We start from the raw sequence: 23,579 nt of genomic DNA on the forward strand, positions 1-23,579 counted from the left end.
TTTTATTGGATTTAGTTTTAATTTCACCTTTCCTAGCTCTTTATCAAAATTGTTCATCCAGAATCAATCAGATTCAGACTACAATGGAAGGTATTTATTGTTCTGCATATCCTTTTATTTATTTTATTAAAAAAATTCAAATGATTTTCAAGCGAATTGAAGTACCCTATTTAGGTTACAGAATCCGATAAGGGATCACTGCTGGATTGTATTGTACTGCTGTCCAGCACTAACTTAATTACCTTGGGAGCTCTTTGCATGAACCTGGTTTTCTCCAGTTTTACACCCTTAAAAAAAAAAAAAAAAAAAAAAAAAAATTTCTCCAATCCAGCAATTAAAATTAATTGCTAAACAGTGATTATAAATATTTTAAAAATTAATTTGCTGCATTGATATAATTAAATTAAATTGTTTTCTATGTCCACATCAGCACATTATTCTTTTTTATTGGAGAGATAACACTAAGAAAGATTTTGAACTAATCAATTAGACAAGTGTTATTAAACAAACGTTTTCTTATAAAACAAATTTGATAATTTAACAATTGTAATACATTCCATCAATTATGTTAATAATTAACACATTATATTGACAATCTTAAAATAATTATCATTGTAAATGTTCTTGTATTTTTGAATTTTATTTTTTTATTTGCTCCACTTTTACGATGAACCTGGCGTCTTGCTAATGTTTTTAAAAAAGTTTCGGCGGAACGGTGTAAACATTTAATGTTAGACCATATGGAAACACGAGTAATTTCCGGCGCAGGCGGTAACAGAGAACCAAGGTGGTGTGGTCAAAATCAACAAGAAAGGGACTGCGGAAGCGGAAGCGCAAGATTCCCTCTGCTCCTACATCCCCTATAAACTTCCACTCACCAAACATCAGCACAAAACGTGAAAAGCTTTCGTACGATGCCACGTAGCATTTTGGATAGCCGCTGATTCAGAGTCCGAGTCAGAGATGTATTTTTGTCGTTTTGTGAATTATTTCACGGAGATCCCGGAACACTGTGGGCCACTCTAATAAGGCTCCCAGTTGGCATTTTGTCCCCATTTGTGGATTTATATCACTTTTTAACTTTTCTTTCTTTTTTTTCATCTTTCTCTGGAAGTTACGGTTTGAAAAAAGTAACTCAAAATTTCGTGGTTGGCTAAATAAAATTTAACTGGGCCTCCCAACAAAATCGTGCCTCGTTCATCTTACCGACATTTTTATTTTTACTCATTTAAAAAAATATTTTTAATAATAATAACCAAGGTTTAGAAATAATTTTAAAAATACTCAAACCGTGGAATTTTCCACGGCTTGGAATTTTAATTCCAAACCGTGGAAAAATTCCACGGTTCCAACATTTTTTTTTACAAAACAGAAAATTGTATTTATTTTTTATTTTTTGTATTAAAATATTAGAAATGTTGAATATATTTCTTTGAAAATAGATGGAATACAATATAATTTGATTTATTAGAAAGACTGTAACAAATAACCCGGATCAACATTTTTCAGGCCAGATTTTTCGCGGCTGCAAGAAATATTAATATATTTCATTATGTGTTATTGTAAAAAAATAAAAATGCTTGAATTCTGAGTTATTGATCTCGGTTCAAAAGTCAATTCTAGGTAATACAGAAAATATTGTCATCCTTCTAGTACATTTAATTTATAAAAAAATGTATCTATTTTGAGAATTCTTTTTGAATAAAAATAATTAAATAACTTAAAGTTTTTATTTATTTTTTAAATAGATACAACTTTTTATAAATTAAATGTACTAGAAGGATGACAATATTTTCTGTATTACCTAGAAGTAACTTTTGAACCGAGATCAATAACTTAGAATCCAAGCATTTTTATTTTTTTACAATAACACATAATGAAATATATTAATTTTTCTTACAGCCACAAAAAATTCGGCCTGAAAAATGTTGCTCGGGTTATCTGTTATAGTCTTTATAATAAATCAAATTGTATTGTATTACATCTATTTTCAAAGAAATATATTCAATATTTCTAATATTTCAATACAAAAAAGAAGAAGTCAAAACCGGTTACTGGTTTCAATGAATTCAACAACCGATTTTTTTTTAAAACAAAACAGAAATTTGAATTTATTTTTTATTTTTTGTATTGAAATATTAGAAATGTTGGATATATTTATTTGAAAATAGATGAAATACAATACAATTTGATTTATTAGAAAGACTGTAACAAATAACTCGATCAACATTTTTCAGGCCGGATTTTTCGTGACTGTAAGAAAAATTAATATATTTCATTATGTGTTATTGTAAAAAAATAAAAATGCTTGGATTCTGAGTTATTGATCTCGGTTCAAAAGTTACTTCTAGGTAATACAAAAAATTTGAATTGTTTAATATGATTTTTATATGAAATTGTACTTGATAATTAAATTTTATACTCTTTATAACTTCTTTACTCTTTTTTTTCGAATGATCCAAAATCTGTAGATTAAATGATTTTCTTCCTATTTGTTTCCGTCTAAACAAATAGTAAAAATATTTAAACAAATATAAAATTTGGACTGCGAGCACAATTATATATGAAGATCATGTTAAATTGTTTCAATTTTTAAAACATAAATTTGAATTCACAGTACGGTTATAATCTGCACGTTGCAAAATATTATAGCCTCACTGGTAAAAGTGTATATATAAAACATATATTTTTTTATATATACAAAATTAGCATGATATTGGGGGTACTTTATTTTCTTCTGAGACAGTCAAATCAAATTTAGCTGCATAATTTAAGCTAAACTCCATGGTCAGAAATCAGAATAATGCATGTGCGTCAACATAAACCAGATCTTTTAATAGGGATGGTTTTGATTTTTTTTAAATAACAGGATTGGTGCTAGGAAATGGACCCAAAAAATACAATGATTACTTTGAACCATTATTAGCAGGGAAACAATTTGAAAACACCAAACTAGCTAAAAGATGGTCACGTGCCTAAGCTTGACACGTGTCAATTATTGGATCGGGTTAAGCATGGCCCTATCGGCAAATGCGCCGCATGTGGTCAACAGTCAAAGGCGATAGTGGGCTGGTGGCCTTGTTTCCTTAATTGTGGTCTTAATTGATAACATAACAGAATTCAATAAATACAAATAAGTACAAATGAGTGTTGTTGATCGAATTAATTAGGTACCATTCACATTTTATTCCATCCAACCATATCAAAGCAAAACCGTCTCCTTTCCTTGCAATATATCTTTCCGTTCGGTGGAAAAATGAAAATCATTATATTTCAATCTCCGATGTTTGCTTTTCACGGAACAAACGAAACAATCTGTTATAGTCATACATTTTCCTTGTGGATGTTTCTAGATTTGGATGCTTTATCTAACCAATTCTCAGCGTTTGGCACCGTATGACCATGTCACTCGACAAGTATGTCGCCACACCCGTGTAAAAGACAGTTGTTTAATTCAGTTCACGAATAATACAATAAAAAATAGTACTGTGTATAACCTGTGCATTATATAAAGTAAAAATTGCTTTGTCAATATGTACCAGTTTACTTATAAACTGATGCAAAGAAGTCTGTTGCTATAAATGTGGATTGTATGTAGGGGTGGCAAAAAAGCTCGTATCTCTTGGCTTGATTGTGACTCGTATCTGATTTGTTCGTTAACAGCTCGTTTGTTATTGGACCGAGATGTTAACAAGCTAACTTGTCACTAGCTTGATTCAGAATTAATGAGTTCAAGTTGGGGCCTAGTTTACTCGTGAACTAGCTTGGCTAGACATTAATTCGTGATTTTGTATAAATTTGTGTGCATTTTATACTGTTCAGCTTGGTCCCGCTAAGGATACCAACTTGGTAGTCACTGCTAAGGATTTAAACATATATATATATATATATATATAGGAGGAGGGATCAAGTTACAACAAGTTACAACAAGTTACAACAACCATTTTCTATATTTTCAAAGTCCAAATTGTCGATCCAAGCCGTTAGATGTGATCTCCACAATAAAATGTGTTTCTAGATCAAATTTTACATTTTTTGGAATTTTTTTTATTATTTATTAAGATGGGTACTAAATTCAATGGTCTGAATTTGACTAGTTTTTGTACCCATCTTAATAAATAGTAAAAAAATTTCAAAAAATGTAAAATTTGGTCTCCAAACACATTTTATTGTAAAGATCACATCTAACGGTTTGGATCGACGATTTGGACTTTGAAAATATAAAAAATTATTGTTGTAACTTGTTATAACTTGATCCCTCCTCTCTCTATATATATATATATTAAAGCATACGCGAATAATGGAATGGGGATCAATTGATCTCTTATTTTTTTTTTTTTTAGAATTTTTGTATTTGTACCTTATTTTATATATAATTTAGAGTAAAATGCTATAGGCAGTGTAAAATTAACTCCCATTCGCAACAAAAAATATATTATATGATTGATCTCCATTCACGTCTAACCTCTATAACTTGAAAGTTGACTTCGCTCCTGACACTCCTTGATATCTACCGCTGTCCGCCATCGAGAATATTAAATATAAAATATTTAAATTAAATAATAAAACAATACACTGAATACTAAAACAGTTACTGAATAGTATCAAAGCACAAGTACTTAATACTCAAATATTTAAACTGAACAATAAAACTTACAAAGTTACTAATTACTAAAGCATATATAACATTTATTATTCAATTTGATTTCATAGCTTTATTATTGAGTGTAGCTAATATAACATCAGTGTTATTTCAATCTATATAACATCAACTTCAAAACCTATCAAATCAAGTTCAAATTGTGAATCCAAACCATTCAAACTGATCTACTTTATTAGTTGTGCGTTTACATGTAAAATTTATAAGTTTTTGATTTTATTTGGTATCAAGTCAAGCAGTCAAATGTGTGAGTTTTTAAGTTAATTTTAATGCATTCATTTTTCAATTTTTTTGCCGCTTGATGTGATACTAAAATAACTTGAAAATATAAAAGTTTGCATGTAAACGCATCACTCATAAAATAAATTAGTTTGAACGGTTTGAATTCACCATTTGAAGTCGATTTGATAGATTTTGAAGTTGGTGTTATATAAACTGAATTGACACTAATGTTATATTAGCCATACTCTTTATTATTTGTACTAAACAATTTTTTTTTTTCAGTCAAATAAAACTGAAACCACAAGTCATTTTATTTATGTTACATAATTAATTACCGATTATATAAAAACAATCAAATATTTCAACCTTGCACCAACTGCTGAAAAATATATTCACAAAATATTCAGCAAACAAGATTCCTTTTACCTTGTGTAAATTATAACATTTCAAAATAATCTTAAAGCTTATCAACGACTCTGTTATTCATGTGCGGTTTGGCTTTGGCTTGTTAGGTTCAAACCAAAAACTGAAAATTCCACATGGCTTGTACTGTTTAATTAATACAAAATATATACATGGAAAGTGTAACCCTCCAATTAATAACTTGCAAGAAAATTAGTTATAGCCACCGTTAGTTTGTCTGCCATGTGATTTTCTTTTCGTTCAACCTATATATTTGACTAATTAAATAACAGATTAGATCTGTGATGAAACATTAAACGCTAAACATATATATCAAAACAATAACCAACATTTGATTTAGTCACAAAAATACATAGTTCTCATGTGAGAAGTTATGGATCAAAATCTACAAAGTAAGAAAATCTTCTGTAATATAAACAAGAGTTTAAAAAAAGCTGGTGGACTAAACTTCCACCTTTCATTTCAAAAATATATATACCAAAATAAAACGAAGAAAGACATCAATATGTCTTAGGATTCAGTAGAATTTAAACAGGGAATTAGGGGAGTCTGATGGGCATCAGATCAAATTCAACCTGATGTCAGGTCAAAATCATTTAATCTGTGTCAATATTCGTGCATACAACTTTAAAATATATATGGATTAAGTGTGTATGAATCTTGACGCGAATCAAACTATTCCGACCAAACCTTATACCGAATTTGATCAGATGCCCATCAAACCATCCCCACTCCTTTAAACAAAATTACTAATAAAGTACAAAAAGGAGCATTTTGTTACCAACATATAAATTTTCTTTACCACAGTTAAATTATAGAAATGGAGTTCTGTCATGGTTTTCCTTTAATAGAAACTCAACTTAATTAATTACTTTTGGTGGTTCAAAGCCTTTTGCTAATATTATATGCATGTTTTTCATTTTCATTTCCTTTTTTTTAAGTGATATATAGATTCAAAAGTGACACACTTCATATTGTGTTATTTAAAATATGAACCTACAAATGTTAAAAATTTGAGTTCTTTTCAAATTATGTCTTACAGAAAGTGTAACTAACATGATCATCTAAATATTTCATCATTATATTATCTTCTAGTTTATTAGCATGTGATATCATGACCTTTAATCGATTGCTCAAGTGATAAAATAACATAGTATTTACCATGTTGAAGAAAGAAAATTAATCTAGATTCACTCACAATAATTGTTTTGGTGTTGTAAAGAAAATGAGTGCTTCTTAATTATATGGTATCAGACCGAATTTGATTCGATGCTTATCAGATAGCCCTAGATTTCAGAGAAAAAAGACTTAAACTTCTATTTAATCGATCATGAACAAAAAATGAACATATATTACAGTTGCATTCGAAAATAATTAACATAATAATAATAATGAAAAACAAAACCCCAAAACCATCTCTCTCTTGAACGAGTATCTCGTGATCTAACATTTGGGAAAATCTAACGGTGGAGGTGACAACTTTTGATTCGGTAATGGTCCATCATCCACCACCCATGCCATAGATAATCCCCAGCTTAGATGAATGTCCAAATGACAGTGCATCAGCCACACACCTGTGTTTACCAGTTGTTCAATTTATGAGATCGGTATAGTCACTGGTTACATTAACCTATGGGCTTTTAGAAAACAATAGCCCATATTTAAAATTTAGAACCTTATCTATTATTGTTCAAGTGGGCCTTATCATACATGTTTTTAATTTTTAACCAACTTTATTCAAATATTAACAATGGAAGAGATTGGTACCATGTCTTACTTACCAGGGTTATCAGCTTGAAAACGGATTGCGACCCAGCCACCGGGTGGCACACTAATGGTGTTTCTCTCATTCGGATTAATCAAGTTAAATCGTGACGGATTCTTGTTCGGGTTATAATTGCCAAAACCTTGACCGACTACGAAGAAATTGTAACCGTGTAGATGCAATGGGTGGCTCTCAGCCCCTTGAATGCTCGTATCCTGCATCACAAGCTGAACACTCGTATTGAACCTGAGTTTGACGACTTTCGTCCCAGGGGAAACAAATGTATTATTGGGCGGGATTCCGGTGTAGTTAAATGGAATTAACGGTGCATTTGGAAAGTCAGCAGTAAATACACCTTTCAAAAGCCGATAATAGTGCGCTTGCAACAAGGCCATGGAAGGCGTGACAAAAGACACGTTGTTGATCGATGCGGCAAACTTTGTTCCATTAGGTCCTTGACATGTTGTATTCTTTGGACATGGGCTTGTGCCAAGCCCGACAGTGAAGAAGAAGTGTCGGTCGATTTTTGTAGGAACACGTACCGGATAGCTGGGGCTATTAAGGCTGCGTAGCTTCGTATTGAAGCTTGTTGCTGTTAATGTATCATTGAAAGATGGTAAAACTGGTTTGATCAAGGGTAGGATTTTGGTAGTATATTTAAGGATGGCAGTGATGGTTGTGTTGTCAAATGTACCCGATGTGGTAGTGTATGGGCTTGCAGCCATAATAAATGAGGAATTCGGTGTTGTTCGATGAGTAGATACGAGAATGTTGATGGTTTGACCCGGAGAAATGAGAAGTGTATTTGTCGAAATTGGTTTGATATAACTTGCATCTGTTTCAACCACTGTAAAGGAGTGGTTTGCAATTGAGAAAAAGAGCTCGGTATTGAGTGCAGCATTGATTAACCGAAGAAGATAGGTCTGACGAGGCTTCACATTTAGCTTGAAGGTGTCTAAAATTGAAAAAAAAAATGGTAATTTTTGTTATATTAGTTTAGAAGAAAATAAGTTTTAATTGTATTGCAAATGATATCTACCTTGTGTAGAGCAGTTGTAAAGTGGTCCTGGTAAACCATTTATCGTGTACGCATCTGATATATTTGGACCACCGCCGGTACGAAGGGCTTGCTTAATCACGGCCTCGGGATCAGAATTGAACCACTCTCCTACAATCCAAAATCAAATTGTTTAAATTTTGAACATGAGAAATTCCCCCCTTACACTAACGAAAACACTCTTACCGAACATGATTGGTACTTCTTTGTGCGGTTGCGGAAATGGATAACCAACACCTTGCTTCGGAAGAATAATAAGAGATCCGTAAAGATGAACTCTTAACCAAGATAAGTGTGCATGCCACCACAATGTGCCTCTTTGACCGACGACGGTGAAATTATAGACGTAACTCTGGCCCGATTGGATCGGGCATTGGGTCACATAGGATGGCCCATCAGCCCATTGGCTTTGCAACTGACGCACTCCATGCCTAATATATATATCAATGTTTCAGTTTCTCAGAAATATTTTATGCTATGAGTAACTGGTAATTTGTACAGAGAATATTATTTAGTTTGTACGCACCAATGGAATGTTACATTATGGTTTAGGTGGTTGATAACATGGACTATAATCCGGTCATCTTCTCTTACGATGATTTCCGGCCCCGGAAATTTTCCATTGACTGTGGGAATGCTTCTTGTCTTGCAGAGCCTTGTGACATTTTCTAATCTCACCTATGAAATAACAGAGAGAGAAAAGATAAATATATTTAAACTAAGACTACTAATTATATATAACTAGAGCATATTGGAATTGCAAAAAACATGACATAATTGGCATACATTGAACTTGTAGTGTCGTGTAACACCAGCTGACTGCACCGTGGGCAATGCAAGTACAAGGAATGCAAATGTGTAAAACATGATTTGAAATTTAAAATGTGAAATGCAGAGAGCACAACCCATTTTGGGATAAATGTGTACTGTCTCTGTTTTGGAGGCAAGTGATTGTATGAGGCAAATAGAATGGGGACCAAACTGGTACTTATACTGTGGTGCCATGCTTCAAGCCTTCAATGCCATGCTGTTTGGTTAGTGTGGTGAGATTGTGTTAGTTGAGTTGGTGTGTTTGTATAGCAATTAAACAACTTTTTTACCCTTAATTGCTAGTTGGTCATGTTGAACTTTAGAGTGCCATCAAAGTATGTTAGCCTTACCAGATGTGTATTTTTCTTTGAATTGATCCATCTTGTAATTTTCTCCTTCAAGGTTTTTAATATATAACATTTCTGGTACCAGTTAAGAAATTAGTTGCTCCTTGGGTTTCAACAGAACTGTGCAGCACGAAGTTGTATTTAGAACTGACTAAATGTCATGCTTGGAAATTTTACAATTTTACCTTTCTTTCAAAAATATTTACACATTCTTTTCATTCAAAAGTTTAAACAAAATGTTCTTGCGGGCCCTTCTTTACCCTTTCTTTTTCTTCACCTCATGCTAGTTCATATTTCTTGTAATATGTCCTCCATTTCTTATTATGTGAAGAGAAAATAAAATTATTATGCACCCTTAATTCTATTAAAACGACCTTTAGTTGTCTTGTATATTAATATTAACAAAAAATAATTTAAGTTTTTATTGACTAAGTAGTTGATTCTTTTTGGAATATTTATTAATAATTAAGAAATATAAAAATAAAATTAAACCTTCAGGAAAATAATAAACGAAATTTGATCTTCCTAAATCTCAAAATTTGATTTAATATTTCTCTAGATGTTTAATTTGGAACTAGTTATTTCTTAAATATAAAATAAACAATTAGAATAAAACTATCTGATAGAACATCAATATTATAAATTAGAATGGTCAATCTGTTGAGGTACTTTACTCTAACTGTGGTGAGATAGATGACACCGGTCACTTGCCATTTTTCTTTCTGACAATATATCCAGGTAACACCATAGAAAATCAGATTCAAGTGTATAATTATACATAGTTATACTCAAGTAACACAAAAGAGTATGCTGGTAATTGTCATGAAATATAATCAGGTGCATCCAGCATAGTATGGACCAAAAAGATACGGGGATTAATAATAAAAAATTTAGTGCATAATTAAAGATTAAATAAGAGCTTGAAGACTGGTTACTTAACTGTCACCAAGGTTTTCTGAAAAAAAAACTGTCACCAAGAAAAAATGAATGCACAAATTTTTTATTCCAAGTTGAAAGAGAATAAAATTTTAACTAAATATCCTTTTGTTTTTATTCACTCTTCAAGCTCTTATTTAACTATTGCCTAAATACTTAGCGTGACTGATAATCAAGCCCTAAACACTTGCTGAACCATTTTATACATCTCTTTATTATCCTTTTAAATGTTTTATCAAATATAAAATATTAGGTTGGACATAGAATTTAACCTTTAGCCATAAAATTATTCAGATAGGAAAAAACTAAGAAAGATAAAAAGTATAAATAAAGATGAAGTACCAGTATCGGCTGATCAGGCTGTGATTAATCAAGAGGTACTGAATACTGATGGAATAATACGCTATGACATGTTATGGCAAGCCCAACTGAGATATCTTCTCTATTGCCATCAGGTTTGATCGATGAGGTGACAAGGAGAAATCTGGGGAGAATTATAAGAAAACAATTACTCAACTGGTATTTTTGTTGATGTATGTTTTCAAATCTCTTAACAGAAAAAAAACAATGTTCAATAGTGATCAGGCAACATAAACGAGTTTCTACCAAATGGTTCTCAGCCATTACCGTGTAACAACAAAGAAGCTGGAAAAAAAATAATTACAAAAACAAGGGTTGTATTGCAAAAAATCAGCAATGTTTGTTTATTTCTTGTTTGCAACTTGTGGGGTTGTTGTTATAGTGTGTGCAATCATACTTAGTAACCAAGGGAAATCACATTAATTAACTTAAAAACAGCAGCTTTTTTAGTTGGTATGATCAATTAAATATTGTTGTAATCATTTCTCATATGAAATTGTCATAACTTAACATCTAATTGAAGTGCATGCAGGGTTTATGTCTGAAGAATTGGTGCTCATTTTACAAAGGTCACCCTATGTAACTTCAATACTGTACTTTCACCATAGTCAAAGAATAAAACTAACCCGGATTAGCTACTATTCTGCGTTTGGATGTGTTTGAGTTAGCAACTAGGGACTATTTTTTGTTTGTCTTTCGTGGATTAGTATGCTATTCAACTAACCCAACCAAAAGTTGGGTTAGTGACTATTCTCAATTTTCGGTTAGTTCACTATTCATACTAACCCAAGATTTCATCCAAACATCCATATGAAATAATCTTTTATGAAATAATCTTAAAAAATTCACAACTTAACAATTTTTGGAAGAAACTACACACATTTCACTTTGACAGAAATTACAATTAAAGTTTAGATCCATATGAAACAATCTTTTTAATACGTAATTAATAGTAAAAAGTTCACAACTTTAGGATCATGATCCTTGAGAGCACTATAAAGCTTACAGTGCGCCTCTGCATCGTTGGAAATTTAGAAAGGGGATTTTGATACTGTACATCTTGATGCAACACAATCTCAATAAATCAGCACCCATTTGATCCATACTGGAACATCTGTATCAATGTCGAAGATCTCGGTTCAACCCTTCACACTAGCTGAGTTCTGTCTATTTTTTTTTTTTTTTGATAAAATATTATCCAAGTAACCTGCTATAAACTACACAGGTACCATACTTGTGATAATATTTTTCATTTATTAGGTAACACATGTGTTCTCATATTTCGCAAGCTAGTTTTTCACTTCTAGATCAATCAAGCAAGAATAATCTCCTCATTAGTCTAAAATTTAAACAAACCCAAGCATGAGCATCCAGTTCCAAGTTATTGATGAAACAAATTTATAAAACAATGGCAATGATTAGTTTTATCTCATGTAAGTAATACAAGATCTGAAAAGCACCTTCTTCTGCCATCTAACACTAACGATTGCAACAACTTCCTTCCTAGTCCTAATTTCTAAACCTAATTAACTAATCTCCATAACTGCTAATTGAAACAAAAATACATATATACAAGCAACCAAGTACCATTCTCTGTTTCTCAATAATCAAGCACAAGCCTCTCTCCTTGGCGTGCGCACAAACAGTGATTCCAGATCAGACGGGGGCTGGAAATATCCATTCTTTGGCGGATCCCTTTTCTTCTTGGTGAGAACAGGTTTCTTCTTCCTTGGTGCCGCAGGGCAATGGAGAGGAATTGTATTGATCTCTCTCTTTGGCGTCTCGCACCCCTGGTTCTCTCTTTCATCTTTTCTCTTCTCCATTGGCGATTGGCGAAGGTTTTGGAGGTGAGGTCACTGGGAAAAATGAATTTCAAATTGGAAAATAGGAGGGAAGAGGTTTTAGAGAGCGAAGCGTTTGTGTACTGTTTTTATAAACGGGTTCGGGTCGGCGGGCGCATTGACGAAGGCACGAGGGGGCATCTTGCAGTGGAAGCCAGGTGGGTATATACACGTGGCACGATTCGAGTGGTAGTTACCTGGAACCGAAGGAAAAACCACAGTGTAGGAAACCATTTCTATGAATAGTGGGGCCCTTGTTTATCTGAAACGCGGAGCCTATTGGTCAGTGAGAGCCGGTGCAGGATTGCAAGATAGACCTGGTCTAGTAATATTTTGCTTGAAATTAAAAAAGCGGGAACCGCGTCGAAATGAGCGGGAAGGTGGAGGGAGTCGTGTTGATTTAAAACACCGCCTCGCACTATTTTGACTAAGATTCGATTTTACGTGACTCCTCTCCTAGGCATGTTAATGTAGCGAGTTGGTTTTTGCTGCAATATCCCTCAATGAAAGCACTTGCTACACTGTTTGAATTGATTCAGAGTTGCAGTAGACCACAGCATATCAAGTTAGGAACATAATATGGAAATTTTTTTGGAGGTGGGGGCATGGGTATGATGCGCAGAAATCTCCTTGGATTCTGTTATGACGGTGCTTGCTTCGTCGGAGAAAATTGGTGGTAGGTTTTTAATTGGCATGTGTGCGGGAAATCGTGGTATAAACTATGAACGGTTATGATCAAATCAGTTCGAAATCGTGCGCTAGTGCTTAGCTTCAACCGTTGTGGGACCCAACGGACTCGATCGGGCAACGCGAAATTGCCGAGCATTGGATTCCCTGACTGGTGGGACCCGGGAACCGATTTCAACACGGAGTCATGGGTTAAATTCATACCTGACACTGTGTGGGCCACACAGAGTCAGTTAATGTCAGACCACGTAGGCTTATAGGATACGGTAGAGTATCCCAAGTTCGAAATCTGTGTGTTTTAAAAAAAAAAAAAAAAATCAGAGACTGGATACAGTGTTACGGACAGGCCCAATAAATTTGGAGAAATTTTTTTTTTTTAATAAAACCAATGTTATTATTATTTTTTTTTTAAATCATAAGAACTGATTTCGGTTCCGATTTTTTTTTTCTTTTTGAAACGAAATGACAATTCGGTTCCAGGTATTTTCAAAATTTTTCAACGTATTTTTTTTTCAAAATCTGTAAAAACAGCTGGGACTGAAATGATAATTTGGTCTCAAAAAAGAAAAAAGAAAATGGGACAAGTTGGTAAAATTTATTTATTTTTATTTATGGTTTCTAAAAATAAAAAATCAAATTTGGACAAACCCGGTGTAGTAAATTTGCATAAATTGTTGTTATTTTTTTTTAAATGCAAAAAGAGGAAAAATAGAGACCGTCGATTCGGTTGAATTACAAATGATATCTTGCCTTTTGACCGTCAGATTATCTTAAGTAATCACAGAGCTTAATTGACTGATTTTGATTTTTCACTGGGTCAATCCGTAGAAAACAAAATCCAAGTCCATTTTGTCGTGTGTTGTTCGCTAAAGTACTAACCGGTGGATTGAGTAGTGAATAAAAGGTCCACATCTCAAGTCCCTTTCCATGTTTCTAACGTTGTAACTATCAATCAACATGCAAACAAATTTTTTTTTTATAAACCATAATTAGAAAGAAAAAAAATTATGAAACCAACATGATTATTTTTTTCTACAAAATTCATCATAACCGAAATGTCATTTTGATTTCAAAATTTTTATTTTTTTATTTTTTGAGACTGAAATGATATTTCGGTCCCAGGTATTTTTACAATTTTTCAACATATTTTTTTCTCGAAATCTGTGAAAACGGTTGGAACTGAAATGACATTTCGGTTCTTATGATTTTTGTAAAAAAAAAAAAATCATGTTGGTTTCATAATTATTTTTTTCTAATTATGGTTTATAGAAAAAAAATTCTGCAAACAAACAAAAAATGAACTTGTAAATATCAATAAAAAAATATTCAAAATTTATAGTTTTAGTATCACTTGGTGACACATTTATCATCATTAATTAATTTTAGATCTTCAAAAAAAAAATTAAATCATACGATGAACATGAACGGTAAAAGTTACATCAAAATTCATTATTTTTATAATATGTTATATGTTTTATAATTCTCTTATTTATGTAATAAACATTGAAACATCAGTTCAAATTGGAAAGCAAGAAAAAAATATTAATATAATGATTAATATAAATGATTACTTCTTTTCTTTAAATAAGTGACCCCATTAGCCTAAACATTTCTTGAATTCCCTTTTAAGATATTGAACATGGATCTCTTGGATTAAAGATAGAGGTGTAAACGGATCAGACATTATACGTTGATATTTAAATCTGTATTCAAATATTTGTCAAATACAGAAATATATTAGAATATTTGACGGATACATTCTTGATGAATGTAGATAATTTTTTTAATTTGAATATTTTTAAAGATAGAGGTATAAACGGATCAATATTAATTTTGTACTTAATTTTATACGATTTCCAAACCGGGTAAAAAAAATACTAATTCTACATGGTTTTTAATAAAAAAAATAACGTACAATTCATTTTTTTTGGCCGATTTTTTTCACCAAAACACATTATACACGGTTTTTAAAGTAAAACTGTGTGTAAAAACCTTAATCCTACACTGTTTTTAAAGTGAACCATGTATAATTCAAAAATAATAATAATACAAAATCAAATGAAATCCTAAACCTGAATTCAAATTAAACTCTAGATCTAAATACCAAAAATACTAAACTAAATTTCAAAAATCTATAAACCTTAAATAAATACACACATATTACAATTACATCCCATATTACATGAACAAAAACATTAAAATATAATAAAAAAAAATCCTAGATATGAGACTTCATACATTTACAGAAACAATGTCTAAGAAAAAATATGTAAAGAAAAAAAAATCGAAACTAGAAAGAAAAAACTTAATCTAAAACTTCAACTCAAGTTTTGAACATTTTTTCTTTATTTTTTGGGGCCAAAAATTGGAGTCACAACGATAGGCGTGAAAGCTCTAGATCTCCTCGCGAGCTTTCCTAAAAAGTTATTGTACGCTGAAATCGGACAATCGTGTGGCATTTTATGGCCATTTGAAGTTTTGTCATCGGAAATTGTCTTTTCGGTGAAGATATTGTCTCTTTTGCCTTATCCCTCTCCCTAGCCTTGTCTGTTTAGATTTACTGGAACGACCATGTATAGCTTATAGGGAAGAGATGCTTCAGAAATGATTTAGAAAAAACAGTGAGAAAGAGAAATGCATTATAACAAGAAGCCACGGATCGATGACGTGACAAAATTTGTATTTATCTCATCAAACACAGATTATACAGTAAAACCGTGTAGAATTGATGGAGCACCCATGCGAAAACGCATTCCAGAAATTTCAAAAATGCCATCCAACATTCATATATATGGGTTTTTACTAAAAACCGTGTACAATATGGTCAAATTATACACAGTTTTATTGTTTACAACCGTGTATATGAATGTTGGAGCATATTTATACACAATTGTAAATAGTAAAACCGTGTATAATGTGCATCAATTTTCAGAGCAACAATGCTTTCTTGCTTGGGGCACATATTTAGAGGAAATTTTGAGTAAATTTGTATAATATGCAATGTATGGTTACGTTTTATGTACTAGTGTCATGCCAGTATATAATGAACGGACCATATTCAAACACAAAAAATAAGATACCTGATAAAAATTCATGGTCCCTGGATCAGAACTATATATAGTTGCATACCTCACATAAGTCTGATCTGATCCCAAACACAATCACCAGTTTACCAGCACCTGCTCAGCTTGCCAAGAAGCTGAGTGGTCAGCCTTATTTCATCTAACTGTAGCCAGGACAGAGCTGTTTGTGTAGATTGTCACTGGTTTTGGAAGGCTCAGTGTTTCAATTGTTTGGATTGTCAGATTACAGATCTTATGACTCTTATGTGTGTTTACAGATACTTTTGTATAATTAACAAAATTAATATATAAACTCTAGCTTGTGCCTTTACATTTGCATATTATCAGTTACAAAACAAATAAATATAACAAGTATTATACCTAGATTTCTTCAAAAATGAATTTACACCGAGTTGTATGATCTATTGATGTTCTTAAATCTTAATCTATTTAGGTCTTAATTATGATCACAATATTATTTTTGGTCTTAAAATATTTAACGGCGCATTTTAGAATTTAACTTCCAATTAAACAGTTCTTATTACTCGATTTTTTTTAAATTGTTTTAATAAAAACCAGGTACCTTATATTCTTTAAGATTTATTAACGAGTTGAATAGTTTTTTAAAAAAAATTATCTGTACTAAAAAATACATTTTTTTTTGTGATAACAAAATGTCATAATGCAATTTCGTTTTGAAGAAACAAAAATTATTGTCATTAAATAATTACAAAAGTTGTTGATGTTATAAAGAACCGAATCTTCTGCCCTATGTGGGTAGGAAATGTCTGTCTCTAAAGTCACTGACATGTGAGTGCGGACTGAGTTTTAACATTTAAATATTGTATATAGTTTTGTCTCAAAATTCACTTCAAACCCACGTGTCAGTGACTTAGGAGCAGAAATTTTCTATCCACAGAGAAGCAGGTGATCCGGTTCCATAAAAATAGTAATTTTCATCTAATTGTGTAGGGACGAAGATGCTGGTTTCAAACCTCATTGTATAATAAGCATTAGAAATGTAGAATTGCTCAATTAAGAAATTTGTGGTGTATATGAATCTTGCTTCCGCTGAATCGGTATCCTCTGCATTACCTCGCCATTTGAGGTTAAATTAGGTCCGTCTGATGATCTGATCAGAATTCAGACTAATCCTGCTGCGGTGCTGCCCAAGCATATACAATGTACAGATTCTTTAAAATTCGTATTAATATATAATGAACGGACCTGATTCAAACTCAGAGTTGCCTTCTTGTTCTCCTTTTTCATTCATTCGTGAATAGTGATAGATTTGAATTCACATCCCCTCAAGTTACCTGACTGAGTACAATTAAATTGGACGGTTTAAGATTTGAATTTTTAGCTTGACACGAATCTCAAAGCACAAATAATACATGCACCGACTGATATTAAATCTGGGCCATTCGTTTCAATTTTGTTGAGTTGGGTACCTGCGAGGATATGGATCCGATAGATCTAAATGCACATTTCAACTCTTCTCTCTTTAAGGCTCTATTTGACGGGAGAGGGGGGTTTCCGATGGGCATCGGACCAAATCCGGTTCGATGGGGGGTTTAAACCGTCAGATCTGCTTTAGGATTCGCACCCGCAATTTCGCGTCTGCTTTAAAATCCGTACACACGAATCCTAAAGCAGATCTGACGGTTTAAACCCCCCATCGAACCGGATTTGGTCCGATGCCAATCGGACACCCCCCTCTCCCCTATTTGACGGACACATGGGATTAGAAATGAACTTAGGATATGAATCAAATTGAACTTTATGTTACTATACGCGTGAAAAAAAAAAAAATTCAATTAACTGCGTCAAACAGGACCTTATTCTTGTCAGTACCTTCTTCAGGGAGAATTCGTATCCCCTCAGGTTACCTGACCGAGTAGAATTGAATAGGATGGTCCGTGCACGCATCTCAAAGCACAAGTAATCCTACCCTCTCTGTCATATCGAATCCCGACCGGCTGAGAGTAAATCTGAGCCGTCCGTTTCAATTGTGTTGAGTCAGGTACCTGTGAGGATACGGATCCCTTCAAGGACAGATAGCTAGACAATCGGAAGGTCGGCGTGCCGTGATTGGGTTAGCGGTGGGCCGGTGGTCAAGGGGCGTGCCTAATCAGATGCGTTTTCCCTCCTAATTCAGGTCCTTTTTTATCTATCTATTTTTTATTGGATTTTCCTAATATTTCCTGCTAAATTCTTAGAAAAGGAATTAGCGTCTCAATGATCCTGGAAGTTGCTAATTGTTTAGGTTTCTAGCTAGCGTGTTATATCTGCTATTCAACCATCAGTTTCATCTGAATTGTTAAATGTACATATGCAAACTAAACTCAGATCAAGTGAATTTCTACCTATCTAAAAGACAGTAAAAAAATTCTAAAAAATGTAAAATTTTTTTTGGCAAGTAGATATTCATATGGAGATCATGTTGAACTGTTCGGATCGACCGTTAGGATTTTGAAAACTCAAATATTGAGCCGTTGCACAGAGGCCCTCTATCACCGTAGCCAATTCCTATATATATATATATATATAGGCTGTGGCTAATTTACTGCCGGCAACATTTCTGCCGACGGTGCTGTCGCTTTTTATTTTTTTATTTTGTGATGTCCAAACAACAAATCCAAATATTAGATGTTTAATCTATACTATAATCTACTTGGAGACCAAATTTTTCATTTTTTGGAATTTTTTTACTATTTATTAAGCTGGTTTGAAAACCGCTGATTTCAATGCTGCAGAAATTTACTGAAAACAACGGTTTTCAAACTAGCTTAATAAATAGTAAAAAAAAATTTCAAAAAATGTAAAATTTGGTCTCCAAGTAGATTATAATATAAATTAAACATTTAACGGTTTGGATTTGTTGTTTGGACATCACAAAATAAAAAAAGAGGTGGCAACACCTTCGGCTAAAATGCTACTGGCAGCAAATTAGCCGGACCATATATATATATATATATATAATTTTTTTTTTCTTCTTATTCTTTTAGTAATGATCTAGTTTACTGATTAAAAGATTTTTGTTTTACTGGTAAACCCATACCTTTTTTGGTTTTTACTCGAAAGTTCTGTTTTCACTGATAATACTTGCATTACTAATTACTATCCCTACTTTAATATGGTTCATATTTTGATTGATTGATTGATTTTATAGATAATTAATTAAGTTCCATTTACCAAGTCTCAATTCTGACAGTGTATTGTTAATTAAAAGGATTTACACTGCGATTTCTAAAAATCCAAATCACAGTATCAGGGGTGGCTGATTTGAGATTTGGGTACTACCTTCCCCTCGAAAAATTGCAAGAAATTTTTATTAAATTTTTCTGATTTATGGTTGTATCTCTGTATCTCAAAAAATTCTTTTTTATTCCTTTCTGACATTTCGTAATTTATACTGCATGCTTTCTGTTAATGATATTTGTCTGATTTTTGTAAAAAAAAAAAAAGAGTACAGTCAAAAGAAGCAACAACAGCAATAGCTCATGTTTTGTGTTTTTACTTTTTACGATACATATTTGATTTTTTATAATGAAAGTACATTCAAAAGTTTTGTTGAAAGTACTATTGTTTCAAGTTTTCTTGTCTTTAATTGGGTCAATTTTGATTGTGTGTGCACACTTTGTTTCCTTAATCTGATGTTGATGCCTTTTTAAACTTTTTGAAAATAATTTTGGACCTTTTAATCTTTTATCACTAACTTTTCCTTTGTTTTCTGAATTAGCAAGAAAGAAAGCAAGGAATTTTATTGAATTTGTAAGCTTGATGTTTTCTCCTTTCTCATTTTTGTTTTTTCTTGTGTGCATCGAATTTTATTGAACCTATGACAATTAACAATTAATGAATTAAATAAAATTTGATTTTTGCATTTTGTAGTAAAAATCCAGTGATTCTGTTAATTTGCAAGATTCTGACATATTGTGCTGAAATTACAAAAGCTTAATTTTAACATGCATGCATGTTTTTGGTAAGTATATGCTACTGGATTTCTAGATGCGTACCTCATAATCTCTTAGGCAAGCTTGAAGGAACGAAAAAGAAAAATGAAAACGAGGGAAGAGCAATCAGTATATTTAAACACAATTATAAAATGTAAAACAACACAAGTTTGTAAAATTTATGTGGACATCTAAAACTACTATGTATAAATGTTTTTCATAACTTTACTCCTAGAAAGAAAAATAATTGAATTGTTGTACCAAAAAACTTGTTTACTTGCACTGGTTATCACTAAATGCTTTAGACCTAACTATTGTATCCATCAACTGGACCAACCTTTTTGCTCCTGGTCCAGGAGTTAGATGCGTCACATCTCCCACTTCGGAGCAAGCCGGTGTTCCCTTACACCAACCACCCGGTACGAAACCACTAGTCCCATTTATGCTTCTTCCAAGCAACTCAACATCAATTGCATCCAGAACCGGGTCGTTGTGCTTAAACTTGCGTGCAAATGGTGCATTGCTCAAGATCATTCTCTCTTTGTCATCCATGATGAGTGAATGTGGGTGTTGTTTCGGTGGGTTGTCCCACGAGATGAAATGAAGATCATGGTTTGCAACAGTCTGGGAGTATTTTTCTGCGTTGCAAATTACGGTCTGGAAGTAGCCCTCAGGAGATGACAGGAAGTTGGTGTAGTACATGAGAAGAGTTCTTGGCAGGTTGTCCCAACCCCATACACAGTATTCTACGAACTCACGTGTTAAAGCGACCCAAGCAGATCCTAAAGAAGCAAAATCGTGGTTCGGGAAAATGAAGGAAAAATAAGATTTCACAAGAAGGCAATTGAAAGTAGAGAGGTTACCAAAATTAAGGTACATTGAGGTAGTAAATATTTACAAATTCAAATGTGTAGGCATCCAGACTGGTACATAGTGGTACAGAATGTTTCTCCATTACTGAATGGTGTAAAAAATTTATGGTTTGAATACTGAAATGAGTAGTACCAGTGAAAAGCTTAAATGCAGTCGGTAGTTCTCGTTCCGGACCTGCCCAATAGATATCTTGCTTTTTTGACATATATAGCCCTGGGTCGACAACTATCGGCTTTGCTCTTTGCCCTCTGAGAGCAGTAATCAAATCAAAAGACAATAGAATGTAAGTGCCAGTGAAATATGGCTTTGCTGTGTTGTAACCTTGTAGGAGAACAGTTCTTACAAAAAATATTTCTGGATTTTAGTAACCAAAATTAACCAGTATATTATTGTTGTTGGATTTAAGTAACATTTGAGGGCTGTTTATTATTGTTTAGTACCAATTTCTGTTAACCAAAAAAAGACTAGTTTATTGCATAATAAAAAGGCCTTTTATCCTATTGTAATTGTCAGAATTTTTAAGAAATATCTCAAGAAAGTAAATGAAAAATCCTTCAAATATATACTTCATTCAAAATACACGGGCGGAACTAAGAAATTTTAATAGGGGTGACTGAAAATTAAAATACACAATTATAGTGAGTGAGAATTGAACTCAAGCCACAAAATAAAGCTTTAATCACTAGGCTACAATTGAACATTTGTCATTTATTGAGGGTGACTAGACTAAACAAAATAAAAAAATAAAATTCTTATATGTATAATTAAAATTTTAAAATTATAGGGGTGACTTAGTCACCTTTGACTAAGCCTTTGATCCGCCCATAAAAATACTTACGCTTTCCAGCCTAGTCGACTCGTGTGCTCGATAAAATTGACATTTCTCGACAGGGAAGAGAAAACATGTAATATATCTGCAATCATATATAAATGTAAAATGAGGTTAGAGGAATGAAAATGACAATTTAATTAATTTTCAAATTGAGTATATATAGAGCAACAATATCAAACTAACCATCTTGAGTCATTAACGGATAATCTGAGGCGCTAAGATTAATAAACCAATCCCAATTCTTCTTCTTCTTGAGAAGAATTGCACACGAATGCAATGTATTAGCAACCATCGTGGGTCCCCGGTACGTAACGAGGTTCGCCTTCTTCATCACGTAAACATTTTTCACTTGTTTAAATGTCAAAGAATTAACCACGCGTGATATCAACTCTGATCTTTCGAGTACCGGTGATTCCAAATCTAAATGCAATACGTAATAATTTAACGGGTGGTACAAGGCATGCAGTGTTCTCCATAATCTATCTAGATCACCCTTTGAACCGGAGATCAGGTACGCTAAACGCGGTATCGGAGAAGGAGATGGTGCACTAGAGGTTTTGGTTTGATGGGAGAAGAAAGAATGCACAGAAGGAACAAGGCCTAGATTAGCAGATGTGATTAAAAGAAGAGCAAAACAAGCAAGGGTTAGTGCCCATTTTGGATCCATTATAGGTAGGTTTAGAAGAGATCTTTGTTTTGGAGAAGCGCTCTCTGGTCCATGCATGGCTATCAATGACAGGAAATGCAATGGATTTAAGATCAAGGTTTGTGGAGTTTCATAGTTAAATTTTTCATTTAATTATAGAGGAGTTTCAACCAAACCTTTTGTTGTAACCAAACGTTATATCAAAAACAATGGAAGAAGATGGAGGAAATAGAAAAAAAATTCTCTCTCATTTTCTCTCTCTCTTTCATATATGATCAACTAAATAAATCCAGAATAGCTGAAAATAATGACTCAAACAGTTTTTCTAATTTTATGCTATTTCTTGATTCTATGTTTAGATCTTTGTATAAATTCCCGTTTGAAAATTACACCCAGTAGTTATAACCCTCAAAACAGGTGCAAAACCATAAAATTTTCATAGGAGAAAAGGAATTTGACAAAAGACTTAAAGCTGAATTAAGAAGATAAAAAGAGCACTTCTTGCAATTTTTTTAACAATAAATTAAAGCTTAATTAAGAAGATAAAAAGAAGCTGCAAAGTCGTGAAGAAGAATCGAACTCTCCAATTTTGGATAACTGACAATTCTAAAACTTTTCTCTTAGTCAACTTTGCTATCTCTCGTTTCTCAACAAATAGTTCTAGGTACAGACTGATCTAAGAACTTGTAAATAATTTTTTTCAATCAAAATATTCATTGCCATCAACCTAGCTTAAAAAAAAGAAGATAAAAAGCGACAAATGAAAAAAAAAATACACATTTGGCAAGATATTATTATGAGTGGACATTAATTTTCATGTTTTTGAATTACACAAATTCTTATTTAATCAAGAGCCAAACATAGATTTTTAATGAAAAAAATATACATGATAAAAATTAGTGTATTGAAAAAATCCGACGGGTCCAGATCCGAACTTGCTGAACCCGGATCGACCCGACCCTTACTAGACCCTCGGACAGGACCAGACTAACCCAAGGGTCGGGTCTAGAAAGGGTTTGGGCCAGATTTTTTCACTACACCTGCCCAAACCCGACCCGGCCAAACTCGAGACCCGCCTAGACCCGGATCGGACTGGTAAACA

At 32.8% G+C, this 23,579-nt stretch overlaps 3 protein-coding genes and 1 long non-coding RNA gene across 4 annotated transcripts; 1 reads left to right on the top strand and 3 right to left on the bottom strand.

Annotated features, from left to right (window-relative positions):
• Positions 1–6,748: 6,748 nt before the first annotated feature.
• LOC144547638 (putative laccase-11) lies at positions 6,749–17,439 on the bottom strand. The gene is made up of 8 exons (XM_078296328.1): positions 17,398–17,439; positions 12,549–12,618; positions 8,914–8,981; positions 8,654–8,805; positions 8,314–8,558; positions 8,110–8,238; positions 7,087–8,025; positions 6,749–6,879 (listed from the first exon to the last, which is right to left on the bottom strand). The coding sequence occupies exons 1-8, from the start codon at positions 17,437–17,439 to the stop codon at positions 6,749–6,751; spliced, it is 1,776 nt and encodes a 591-aa protein (XP_078152454.1).
• On the bottom strand, positions 11,984–12,496 carry LOC144549568 (cyclin-dependent kinase inhibitor). Its single transcript, XM_078298345.1, has one exon. The coding sequence runs from the start codon at positions 12,401–12,403 to the stop codon at positions 12,188–12,190; it is 216 nt and encodes a 71-aa protein (XP_078154471.1). The 5' UTR covers positions 12,404–12,496; the 3' UTR covers positions 11,984–12,187.
• A 717-nt stretch (positions 17,440–18,156) lies between the features above and the next one.
• LOC144549584 (uncharacterized) lies at positions 18,157–21,027 on the top strand. The gene is made up of 2 exons (XR_013509716.1): positions 18,157–18,328; positions 20,483–21,027. It is a non-coding gene; the product is annotated as an uncharacterized LOC144549584 (long non-coding RNA).
• Positions 20,036–22,694, bottom strand: LOC144549577 (beta-glucuronosyltransferase GlcAT14A-like). The gene is made up of 4 exons (XM_078298355.1): positions 22,015–22,694; positions 21,838–21,913; positions 21,132–21,247; positions 20,036–20,908 (listed from the first exon to the last, which is right to left on the bottom strand). The coding sequence occupies exons 1-4, from the start codon at positions 22,553–22,555 to the stop codon at positions 20,400–20,402; spliced, it is 1,242 nt and encodes a 413-aa protein (XP_078154481.1). The 5' UTR covers positions 22,556–22,694; the 3' UTR covers positions 20,036–20,399.
• Between the last annotated feature and the right edge of the window lie 885 nt (positions 22,695–23,579).

The sequence above is a fragment of the Carex rostrata genome, chromosome 2, assembly GCF_964058835.1.
Source record: "Carex rostrata chromosome 2, lpCarRost1.2, whole genome shotgun sequence".
In the NCBI taxonomy this organism is placed as follows: domain Eukaryota; kingdom Viridiplantae; phylum Streptophyta; class Magnoliopsida; order Poales; family Cyperaceae; genus Carex; species Carex rostrata.

Bases quoted from the DNA above. Each gene is read 5' to 3' on its own strand.
- LOC144549568 (XM_078298345.1), bottom strand. From the start codon at position 12,403: ATGGAGAAGAGAAAAGATGAAAGAGAGAACCAGGGGTGCGAGACGCCA.
- LOC144547638 (XM_078296328.1), bottom strand. From the start codon at position 17,439: ATGAAAAAGGAGAACAAGAAGGCAACTCTGAGTTTGAATCAG. The intron at 12,619-17,397 runs GTCCGTTCATTA...CTTCGGTTCCAG, and splicing joins CAACTCTGAGTTTGAATCAG to GTAACTACCACTCGAATCGT. The intron at 8,559-8,653 runs GTGCGTACAAAC...TATATATATTAG, and splicing joins CATAATGTAACATTCCATTG to GCATGGAGTGCGTCAGTTGC.
- LOC144549577 (XM_078298355.1), bottom strand. From the start codon at position 22,555: ATGCATGGACCAGAGAGCGCTTCTCCAAAACAAAGATCTCTTCTAAAC. The intron at 21,914-22,014 runs GTTAGTTTGATA...ATATGATTGCAG, and splicing joins TCCGTTAATGACTCAAGATG to ATATATTACATGTTTTCTCT. The intron at 21,248-21,837 runs GTAAGTATTTTT...TACTGCTCTCAG, and splicing joins AGTCGACTAGGCTGGAAAGC to AGGGCAAAGAGCAAAGCCGA.